This window comes from Parasteatoda tepidariorum, chromosome X2, assembly GCF_043381705.1.
Source record: "Parasteatoda tepidariorum isolate YZ-2023 chromosome X2, CAS_Ptep_4.0, whole genome shotgun sequence".
Classification (NCBI taxonomy): Eukaryota; Metazoa; Arthropoda; class Arachnida; order Araneae; family Theridiidae; genus Parasteatoda; species Parasteatoda tepidariorum.
The window spans coordinates 4,294,757-4,307,248 of NC_092215.1; the positions used below are offsets into that span (position 1 = coordinate 4,294,757).

The 12,492-nt window shown below is 29.2% G+C and overlaps 1 protein-coding gene across 1 annotated transcript in view; it reads left to right on the top strand.

Annotated features, from left to right (window-relative positions):
• The window catches only part of LOC107449382 (glypican-6), a 40,522-nt gene that overhangs the window by 4,128 nt on the left and 23,902 nt on the right, over positions 1-12,492 (top strand). Inside the window, exons 2-3 of the mRNA XM_016064891.3 lie at positions 1,612-1,770; positions 9,574-9,776. Coding sequence (XP_015920377.1) covers positions 1,612-1,770; positions 9,574-9,776 — 362 coding nt within the window. The remainder of the gene's footprint in view (positions 1-1,611; positions 1,771-9,573; positions 9,777-12,492) is intronic.

A 12,492-nucleotide genomic window follows, 5' to 3' on the forward strand; every position in this document is an offset into this window, starting at 1 on the left:
AAATATAAATATTAGCTCTTAATATTGTTTTTACTTGTCACACCCTTCAATATGAAATAGCTCTCAGGCAAATTTTCTGATGTTTGAACATCAATATGAGTTTATTTCTAAAAAAGTATTTAAGTATTTCTAAAAAAAGATTGTTTGATTAAATAAGTTGATTTTAAAACGTTTAGACGTATAATAACACAACATAATCTGACAACTGAAAATTAGCAAAAAGAATACAATACAATAAGTTTAAACTTGGACTCAAGTATTAACGAAAAGGAATGATGTTCATGACCTATGAAAGATCTACCAGTTACAAAAAGACCAATTGAACGTATGTAGGTTACAACATCACACATGTAAGTTAAAATGCATGTTAAAATGTCACCAAGACTCATTTCACAAAGCTAAAGAGAAAATCTTTTATTTCTTATAATAATTTCAACAATAAAATTTAGAAAAGAAAACCCTTTTTATATTTATTTATTAAAATGTCATTAAGACTTATTTTACAAAACAAAAGAGAAAACCTTTTATTTCCTATTATAATTTTAACAGCAAAATCCAGAAAGCCTTTTTTTAAAAATATTTATCTTATGTACATCTTAGGGACTGGGATAGCCTGGTTGATAGGGTGTTAGGCCCATGTCAGAGAGTTCGGGGGTTCGAACCCTGCCGGCCAAACTGGTGACTGATGCACATTAAATCTGTCGGGTAGCACAGTCCTCCATGTTCCCATAACAAATCAGTACCTCTAGGGGTACTGTATTGGAGATTGATCGTTCTCTAATTTAGGTCAAAACTACGATCTGTGGATGAATGAATGGGTCCACCCTATAAATGGGCGTGACATATGGATGTGGAAGAAGTCGAATTCTTTAGACATAGATGGCGCCACTGGAAAACATGACAACCGCACCCCTCTGCCTTAACAGGCACAGGTCAGCAACACACCCTATATTATTAAACTTGCTCTGGTTATTATAATGGTACATTCCTAGAAGGCCACTGGTTTCTTAAGAAATCAAGTGCTATTACATGTTTTCTTGTTTGATTATGTTTTGTGATCTGTAAATATTCTCAATCATTTTATTTAATGAATGTTTGAATTCCTGCTGAAATGTCTTTTTTTTCCACTGCACATATCTCTAGATTAGGGCAAATTTATACTGAACAATTGAACTTAAACTGGGGGAAGAAACAGTGAAACTATTAAGTTTATACCTTTTATCCTCCTACTCTCCTGATCATTACATCACATTTATTTGGGTGAACACGAGTATAATCCAAACATCATAATGGCAGTTATTATTGCCAATATTGGTGTGAAAATAAGTACTTCCAAAAAACTGGTGCAGCCACATACTAAACCAATTCTACAATGCATAATTTTATTATGTAAATATTTTTGAATGTGTTGAGTTGAAGAGTATTATATATAAAATTAGTCACTTTTTATTATTTATTCTTCAGATATTACATGGTTTTAATAAGCATTGAACTCCTTTTGATCAAATTTGGAAAGATAAAGTTTGAGATTTGTTTAATTTTTTGTAAGATAAACTAGTTTGTTCTTAGTGATCAGTTTTTTTGAAATGTTAATTTTTACTGTTTTTGCAGGAGAACATTTACGAATTTGTGAAAGAGGACTGACTTGTTGCACTGAAGAAATGGAACACAAGTTAAGTACTCATAGTCGAGCTGAATTTGACAAACTGTTGTTTCTCACTATTGGAGAATTAAGAGATTTGTTTGAAACTCAGTCTCATTTGTTTGATGGTTGGTATATATATTTACTAATTCTATCTATTACTAAACCTAATTTAACAATGTGCCAATTGCAAAACAACTTATATACAAAGATCAGATTCTTTTGTAGGAATTTCCAATTTATTAAAATTCCAAATTTTTTAGACTTTTATCATTAAAAAAATAAAAAATTGTTCAAGGAGACTGTTCGGAATTTATTATTTGTGTAATTAGTTATTTGTTATTAGTTGTGTGATTAGTTATTTGTGTAAATACATGATGGGGCAGTTATGAGGTGTCCATTGTAAATCTTAGTTGTTTGTGATGCATGTTACGATTATTGTGGAAATGCCTTTGAATTTTTCATTTAACAGGTTGCAGGCTTCGAACCAAAGGTTGACAATAAAAGAAATTTTTTATATTATTTTAAAATTATTATTAGATTTTTGCTAATTTTTATTAAGGTTTTTCTTCAACTTTTAAAATTTATATATTTTTTTATTATAAAAACTTTTTAAAACAGCCAAAATTTCCATAAATGATAATAAAAAATATCTATTGCATGATATACACCATTTCAAGACAATGAGCAAAATTTATTACTTCTACGAAAAAAGTTTTGCATCTGACCAAAATAGATTAAATACAAAATAAATAACTCTGTCATAAAATGAATAAGTTTGATATCTTCATAGATTATTAATTTTACAGGGTTCATTCTAGACCTAAAAAAAGGTAGGGCATTAGAAATTAAAAAAGGTGCTTTTCCCCTTACAGGGCTGATTGTGCTCCGGAAAAAATCCGGATTTCCGGAATTTTCGCAAGCAGTAATCTGGAAGTTTCCGGAGATCGAAGGTCCAGACGTTTAAAAAAATCATTGATCACAGAAGTTTCCAAATTTTCAGAGGTGGAACTTAAAAACACAGTTTATTTTATTTGTTTGTAAGGGAGAGTCGGAGATATACCTTATTAGCTTATATTCATGATTAATATTTATTTTTTATCAGTAAATAGTTTATAATCATAAACTCAAGAAAGAAAGACATATTTGTAAATTTTAATTACTTCTCCAGGTATGTGTAAATGGTATAGGTATGTGTAAAATTTTAAATATATTTTAAGTAAACTAAGAAATATTGAGAAAAATGAAAAAAAAAACCTTGTTTAAATTTTTTCCTAATTTTTCAATTTAAACTGTTTTTTTATTTATTTTTTAACTCAAGGAATTTTCCGTAATTTTGACTTGGACTCACAATCACCCCTGCCCTTAAAAAAGGGCATCTATCATAAAAAGGGCATTCACAATTATTTGCATCGCTTTTAAGATACTCAAAATGTACAAAATTCTTAATTTTAATATTTTTAAAAGAATTAGTTTAAATTAAAAATAATTCCTCAGTTATATTCCCACATTTTCTAAATTGGTTTTAAAATGAGTGTAATTTTAGAATTTTGAAAATGTTGTACTTTCTAATAAGAACTAATAATATTTCTAATAATAAAATGATTTTTTATTATTTTATTTAATAATAGTAAAAAAGATTTTTAAGGTGTAAGGTATAGAATTTTTGCATCATTTTAAAGAATGTAATTTTAAATATACAACTTTTTAAAAAATTGGCATTTCAGAAACTATTCGATCATTTTTGTTCAAATTTGGTACAGTACAGAACCCGTTATCCGGAATTCAGAAAACCGGAAAACCAAAAAACCGGAACCAAATTCGATAAATTTTCCCGCCAGTTTTAGAATTTTTTTTTTTCCTCATAAGATTTTAGGATTTTTCTTTCTTTTTGGAAAGATGTTTACCTTACTATCATTTTGGAAATAATCATTAGTGTATTACCTCGTTTTTTCTTCTTTTTAAGATTATTTCCAAATATTATTTTTTTCAGTTGGGTTTAACAATAAAAAAAACTGCTTTTTGTAGGAATTTAGAAAACCGGAAAAATCAGTTATCCGGAATAGCGATGGTCCCGATTGTTCCGGATAATCGGTTCCCTACTGTATTTTGAAATATAAAATTACACTTTCTACAGTCTTATTTATTAGAAAGAAACATAGAGTTGAGTGGGCTTGGAAACTACCTAGTATTATGTTTTCGCATATTTTGGGGAAAGGAGGACTTTATAATAAAAGTAAAATAAAAATTTATTTTAGACATAATGAACAAGATTTGTGTTTAAGTGTTTTTTTTATTTGGATTATTGTGTTTGTATTTTTATTTTCAATAAATAAATCAACAAATTATAAAAATTGCAATTTTACTCATTTTTATTTATAATTATTTAATGTTTATAAAAAATTGTGAATTTCTGCACCAAAATTTCAATTTTTGACAATTGTCAAGAGCTATATCAAACTGGGACTCTTGACCTAAGGGTTAAAACTAGATAAAACTGTTAAATGTCAAAAACCTTGAGTAACATTACAAGGTAACCTATTGTTAATAATATATCAATGTAAGTAATAATAATATCTGAAACTAAACAGATGGCGCTCTGCGCAGTAATGTGAAATCATATAATTAATTATAATCAGTTTCTTCCATTCCACTGTATCATTACCATCATCCGTGTTTGTTCAGGGTGCGTAGCGTTTGTAAAAAGTACTTAAAGGTGCTTTTTTTGGGATTTCGTTTTTAAAAGCTTTTAAAGGTGCTTTTTTCAGCTGGCGTTTTTCAAAAGTGCTTTTTTTCGAATAATTTGTTTTCCTTCCCTTCAGTGATATCTGGTGGATCCCATGCATTTCACGAAAAATGGGGAGTTTGCTACGTAATCATTCACGCGGACTTCATGTCGTACCCACGTTATGACTTGCGCACACCTGTAACCGAAACCCGAGTGCTCCAATTCGGATAGAGAATATCAGATCCTTATGAAATGTTTTTCTTTTTAATTTATTTTATTTTTGTTCTTGTTTATTTTATTTTACTTCTAACACTTTTTTTGACGTAGGGGTAAGGGTAGTTTTGTTCTGAGTTCAGGGTCAAGTTGAATTCACTCGGTGATGTGGGAAAGTACTGATTGTTTCGATTTATGCCCGTTTCTTTTTGGGTTTTTTTTTAACGCTAAAACTGTTTATAAAAAGTTTTTGTTTTTCAATAATATCATTGATTGAATATGAATTTTTTGAGTGCTTGAAAATTTTTGTTAAGTGCTTATTTTTGATTCAAAGATTTGGCTACGCACCCTGTTGTTATTAAATATATTTTATGTTAAAGGCGTTTTGTAATGATTAAACCCCAAGATCATCTCACCGTATTTAACACCTATTTTAATCATAGAATTTCTTTTTTTATTATTTAAAAACCTTTTGATCTTTTTATGATTAAAAATATGCCATTTAACATTATACAGTAGACTCGCGTTATAACGACCCTGTGATAGAACGTCCCACATGATATAACGACCCTGTGAAGGAGTCCCAATTCACATCCATAAAAGATAACGTTATTTTACTCTTGCTATAACGACCGTAAAAAAATTCAACTCTTAATATAACGACCCTCTCTGAATTTGAACACCACTCTTTTCTAACTTCCTATTGGAAAGTGGGGTTGAATGGTTGACCTTGAACAAGCACACCACCTGTTTCCTAGAATCCGAAGGTCTCACACGGCGTCAAGACAAAGCGATTTCAGTTGGCTACTATGGGGGTGTGTAGACAACAAACGCCATCGAGCATTGAGTATGAGCTGTCGAATCGGGTGAGTTAGTTTACTCTTGCCCCCCCCCATCTCCCATTGCCGACATCCCCACCTCTTTGCCTCCCCTTTTCCGTTTCATTTTGTTTTTAACTGGAAAAGGTTTTTGCATTTGATTAAAGTGCAACTTAATTTTGCAAGTTTGCATTTCAACACGCTGATTTGTCATTTGATAAAAATGCCACCTTTAGTAGCTAAATGTTGTGCTTTATTTATTCATGTGAAAAGAAAAATTTTAGAATGCATCGACGAGAAACTCATGCCTAAAACTGAAATCGATGAAAAATTTGGAATACCTAAGAGCACTCTGTTCACAATAGTGAAGAACAGAAAATCCATTTTAAACGTTGCACCAGAAAGAATGCGACTCAGAGATGGAAAATTCCCTCTTCTTGAAAACCCCCTTTTAGATTGGATCAAAGGCATGCGCAGCAAGAACAATCCTCTGGATGGAAACACTTTAAAAGAAAAGGCAACAGTTTTTTTTTTGAAAAACTCTATCCCAATGAATCCTTCAAAGCTTCCGATGGATGGCTTCAGAACTTTAAGCATCGGCATGAAATAGTGTCCAAAAAAATATGCGGGGAAAGCTCTTCAGTAAACAAAGATACTGTCGTATATTCCAGGAAGAAACTTTTAAAAAAATTACGGAAAACTATAGTGAGAACGATATTTTTAATGCAGTTGAAACTGCACTTTTTTATAAACTTTTACCTGATAGATCTTTACTTTTAAAAGGTGAAACATGCAGAAGAATTTCGCGGTCCAAACAAAGAATAACTGTTCTGCTTGGAGCGAATATGTCAGGTAATGAGAAATTACTATTGCTTGTAATTGGTAATTTGCAGCGTCCCTGCTGTTTTAAGGGTGTAAAATCTTTACCTGTGGCATATCGTGCCAACAAGAAGGCTTGGATGACGGGTTCGCTGTTCGAAGAATGGCTTCAAATCCTTGATAAAAAAATGTATCAACAGAACAGAAAAATTTTGATAATTGTCGACAATTGCACTGCGCATTCAAAGGAAATTAAAAATTTGAAGGCCATAAAAGTGGAGTACCTTCCCCCAAATGCGACATCAGAGCCCCAACCAATGGATCAAGGTGTGATCCACAGCTTCAAAAGAATCTACAGGAGAATGTTGGTTCGCAAAATTTTATTTCATGTGGAAAACAACATGAAATTTGATGATCTGCTGGTTGCTCTACGAACTGTAGAAACCGCTTGGAAAGAAATTTCAGTAAACACCATCAAGAACTCTTTCCGATCAGCAGGATTTTGTAAAAAGGAAAATCCGTGTGGCGAGGACATGGATCACTTAGATGACCTAGACGATGAAATATTGAAGGAATTTTCCTCGTATGTAAGTTTGAGTGATGCCATGAACAACTTTGACGAATATGCAAAAGTCGACGATGATGTACAATGTACATAGGAATTAACAGAGAAGGAGATTTTAAATGGATTGTTAAATAAAGATATGGACGAGGCTTCACCTGACGAGGAAATTAGTGTTTTGCCGAAGGAAAGGCCTTCAATTAAACAAGCTGCAAAAGCAATAAACACACTAAGGGATTTTTTTGAGTGTGACCTAAATTCAGATGACCATTTGGAGAAAATTAACAGTGTGGAAATAGCGTTTTTCCAGAGCTCAAAATTACGACAAACATCAATTTCCGATTTTTTTACAAAAACTTAAAACATGTAACTTCAACAAATTAATGCACATCAAAAAATTAATGTCTTCGTTTAATGAAGCCTCGTTTATGTTCCTCGGTTTACTCTTCTTTATAATTCTGCAGATTATGTACATAAAAAAAAATTCTTTATATATACCACAAATTATGTACATCGAAAAATTAATTCATTAGAAACTAGTTTTTTTTGTCATACTATGTTTTTTAATCTGTACTTTAAAATAAAATTCTTAATTGTTAACACTTGTAAGTCAATTGTTAAAATGTCACTATGTTTTATTAATGTATCCTATCCTTTTTTGGTTTATAACATGTACACCACAAATAGTATATGCATGCATTATGACGTTTAAAACCATTATGTGACTGATTTTCAAAGGAAATTTGCTCATTTTGATATAGAGACCATTTGATATAACGACCAGATTAGGACAGTCCCGATGGGGTCGTTATAACGCGAGTCAACTGTATGAAAGAATTTGAGGTCAAGGAAACTTGAAATGCTCTGAAATCTTGAAATATTTTTACTAAAAACCATTTTTTTTTAATGACCAGAACCAAATATGCCCTCTTTTTTTTATGCTGAAGTTTATGATATTAAACACAAAACAGTGTGAAAAAATAGAGTTAAAACTTGTGCCTTAACTGTAAAAAATTCTTGAAGTTTGTAAAAAAATTAACCCAAAAGTTTTCAATGCAAATTTTAAAGATGTGTGTATATATTTATTGCATTTTAATAGTTTTATTATATTTTTCTCACCTATTCTTTCCTATTATATCCAAAACTAAAAATTGGCTCATAAATGATAAAAGTTAGAAGACATCATTTGAGCCACCATTTTGTTGCATTGAGTCAATTTTCATATTGGGCTCCTTTATTTAGTCCAAACATTCTGAAAAAAGTTATCTCAGCATATTTCAGCATGTACGCTTTCACAAAAGAAAAATTGTGCCATGCGACAACAGCTAGTGGTCTCATAGTTTGAGTAAATTCACTAGATGTAAATTTACTCTCACATGTTTTTTCCTTAATTTTATTTTATTTATTAATTTTTTTAAATCTAAGTTTCAGAATTATATTCTCTCAGCCATTTTGAAATGCAGAAGTTCACAGTAAAAATGGATGTTACTATTTTTATTATTTATCATTTAGTTACTAGTAATGTACAATTGTAGTTTGAAATAGAAATTCATAGTTTTCATAGAAATAAAAAACAGTTATGCAATTTCCCCGCATGATTTGGAAATTGTAAGAGAGCATTTAAATTATTGATTTTTCACAAATTAGGTACCTAGCATTGAAACTAATAATTGAAATCAAATAGCTCATTCTTTTATTTTAATTTTTCAATTAGCACTTTTAAAGTTTTGTGACACACCACAGATTTTTATCTCTTTGAAATCTTTTCAATTTATTTTTTTAAATTAATATTGATAAAACCTTGTGATTTTGAAGTTGCCAAATTTTGTTCTTATAAATCATCTACTAATTCTATGCAGTAATATGCATGCAATTTTTCCTTCAGTATTTGTTGTTTCAAAATTGTAGAATTTGATAGATTTTACAGAGAAAAAAAAAACTACTGTTAATTTTATAGTTATGGTTTTTTAAGTGAGGAATCTATTGATCTTACACTTATTTTCTATTTCATGCAAATTAAGTAAATTTTGCGAATGGAACCTTGCATTTTCAAAATTTATGTCTTGTCTTAAAATTAATTTATCCCAATTAACAATTTAAGAATCATGAGTATTTTTTAAAATAAAAACGATCGACTATCCACAAGATTATTTTTGTACAAATATATTTAATTGCTGTATATTCACCGTATTTCTAGTTTGAAATTGTTAAAGCTTTTCTTTATTAATTCTATTAACAAAATTTTGAGCCTGATTATAAATTTTAACAAAAATATTTTATGGAAGAAGTATTAACAAGCATTTCTTTTTATAAATAACTTTGCTTTCTGATTGTAAAGTTTATAGTTTTTTAAAGGATTAAACTCAATAATTAAACCTTACAATTGTCTAAATTTTTTTCAGTTCGCATTAATTTACAATATAATACTTTCCTCAATTCTGTATATATTTTTATGTATTATTTCTGAAATATAGTTGCATTAAAGTTATTTTTGTATTAAATATAAATATTTCTTAGAGAAATACTTTGTCCTTTTTTTTATTAACGGTTTTCCTTTTTTCCCATTTAGCTCAATTTTTCTATGTACTGGCACCTTTTTAGGTTGAAAAATTGTTGTGAGTTGTAGGAAGAACTAGTTTTCTGTTTTAGTGGAAAATATTTTTGATACGCTGGAACAGTTCTAGAAATTTTAAGTTTCTTAGAATTTTCTTTATGCACACTGCATTAAATAAATATTGTGATAATAAAAAAAAAAATTATATTATTTTAAATTAGTCTATTTTTCTTGCAGAATTTTTCAGAGAGTTGCTGAAAGTTTCTAGGAAAAGTTTCCATGATATGTTTGTAAGAACATATGGTCAGTTATATGAACAAAATGCATATTTGTTTTCATCAATGTTTGATGATCTTGAGAAATATTATGCTACTGGAGGTGTAGATCTTGAAGATGCTATGGATTCATTTTTTCATCGACTCTATGCTAAAATGTTTCAGGTATGTTATTCAGTCCCATTTAATCTTTTTATCCTCTTTTTTGTACTGGTTTAAATCAATGAAATCTTTTCACCACTAGACTAACAGATGATCATTCACGCTTAGTTTAATATGGTTTAAGTTAATTTGAATCAATCAAAATAACATATTACAGGGATCCCAAACCTGCACCGATCTGCACCAAATAAAAAAAAGCTGATACAAACTTATTGTTTTGACCATTTTTTTGCCTAAACACAAATTTTACTTCTTGCAGGAACTTTTGAAAAATGACTTCATTTTATTAGATCATTTAATTTTTTCCCCCGGATACACATTGTGTCGCAACGTTAAGTTCCACACAGTCACTATCTACTTCATTTTGTATTATTTGGTGATGTGTAATTTCCCTCTAATTCGCGGAATTCTGTTAATCTCAAGACCGTTGATGTATGGAAGGCTGCAAATCTCAAGACTTAATTTATGTACTTTTGCTAATCAAAAATTTACATTTTGTTAAAGTTTTCTGAGGAGCACTGCTATTCTAAAATTTTAATTGCAAAATCTCATGAATGAAACCTCTATTTTCCCATTACCATCAACATCCCCTTTTTCTCAAGGAGTTCTCGTTCATTCATGAGGAATATTTTTTTTGTAGATTTATATGAGCAAAATATAATTTCAAACTAACTAACAACATAAGTCAAATATAAGTTAAGTAAATATTGTCAAGAATTGCCATGGATGTAACAATAATGTACAATTCATTATGCAAGAACTAATTCTGAACATTTAAAATATCGTTTGCATTTTTAATAAAAAAAAAAATCATCTGACGTATTAATGTTTACATGCTCGATGCTATTAATTTAATCGATGTTAGGAAATATGACACTTTGAAATTCCGATTTGAAACAAAGGAATTATTAAACCAATTCAATATTAATATTGTTCCTCTTATTATATAAAATAAAATCAATTATATATATATATTATATAATATTTTTTATATGATGTTAAGGCATGGAAATTTCGAATTCTCCATTTGAGTGATCGCTTTTCAGCCCACTGGATCCAATCTCAAATCTGTGGGTGTTTCAATAATATTTTTGTTAATTATTGTTATTGATTTTTTCAAGGTTTTTAAATCTCTTATATGATTAAGGCATATGAAATTTGAATTGAGTAATCACTTATTGATTCACTTGATTTTTGCTGATACCATCATAAATCCATGGGGTGTTTCAATCGTTTTATTGGGGTGTTTCAATCGTTTTATTGGCAGTTGTTGGTTGGCATTTTATTGTAATAGTTTGTGGCATAGTAGAAAAATGCCAAACTAGCGCAATTTAGGACTCATTTTTGAACTCACAAAAAGACATTTACAGGGTATATTTGCTTACCTGGAAAATCATGAATTTCGGTATTGAACAAAATTTGTCATGAAATGTCATGATTTGAATTATTTTTTTAAAAAAAATCATGGAAAGCTGTGGGTTTAGGTCGCCAAAAAATTTAATTTTTAAAATGGAAAACCCCCCTCCTAACTTCACAGTGTTCTGATGTTCCAAATATCTAAATTTGTAGCAAAATCACCACTTATAGTCATATTCTATTTAAGTATAAAGTTTTTTTATCCTGTTCTTTAAAAATTATGAGGTTCTTTAAAAAAAATGAAGGAAAGTACATCATTTCTGAGGTGAATTATCTTAATTTCTATTATTTCAGAATTTCTTTATTTATTAATTATTTTTTTATTTTTTATTTTATCAATTTAAAATTCTAGTTTAGGCTTTTTATACTTACCTTAAAGAAGGAATAAAACAGCTTTAAAAAACTACATATATCTGACAGTATTTAGTTATTTGATTTTGTATTTTTTTCAGCTATTTTATCGCTTCAACTTTTTCTTTACTCTGTTTTTTAAGTTTAAAATCAATAAATCTGAAGATGCAGAGTATAACAGTTTTGGTTATACCTATCATTTCAATTAATGTTATTATGATGCTTTTTTAAATTTATTGATTTGTTTTTGTGGAGAAAATAGTAACTTAGCTAAGTCATGAAAAATTATTGGAGTTATTTGTGGAAAGTCATGAAAAGTCATAGATTTGGTAATCTAAAATGTAGCAGATACCCTGCATTTATTAAGCACGAAAAAAAATATTAAAACAGCACATGACTTTTGAAAAACATAATCAACAAGAGTGTTTTACTCTCCACAACATAAAACAGGTATACTTCCTCCTACAAACCTAACCTTGGTCTGTCTTATATATACAAGCTTACATCAAATAAACAATCAGTAACACTAGCATAATGAGCCTATGAAAAATTTTAAAAACTACATCAACAATTGATTTGTAATTTTATTTTAATGTTCAAAAGAATCTTAAAGTTAACGAAATAAATGGAACAGAAAAGAAGGATGAACACCTTGTTTTTTTCCTCAAAGCATGAAAACTTAAACTTTCCTATCTGAATTCTTTTCATCTCAAGATGAAAACGATTCAGAAAAAAAAAATTCAAATGTTCATGCCGTGGAAAAATGAAGTGTTTGTTTTTTCTTTTAGTGACTGATTATTTCTTTATTTTTGATCATTAAAAATAAATTACAAATTAATTGTAAGTGTAGTTTTAAATATTTTCTCCCCCTCCTTTTTCCAAATGTTTTTGATTGGTTATTTGATATATATATATATATATATATATATATATATATACACACACACACACA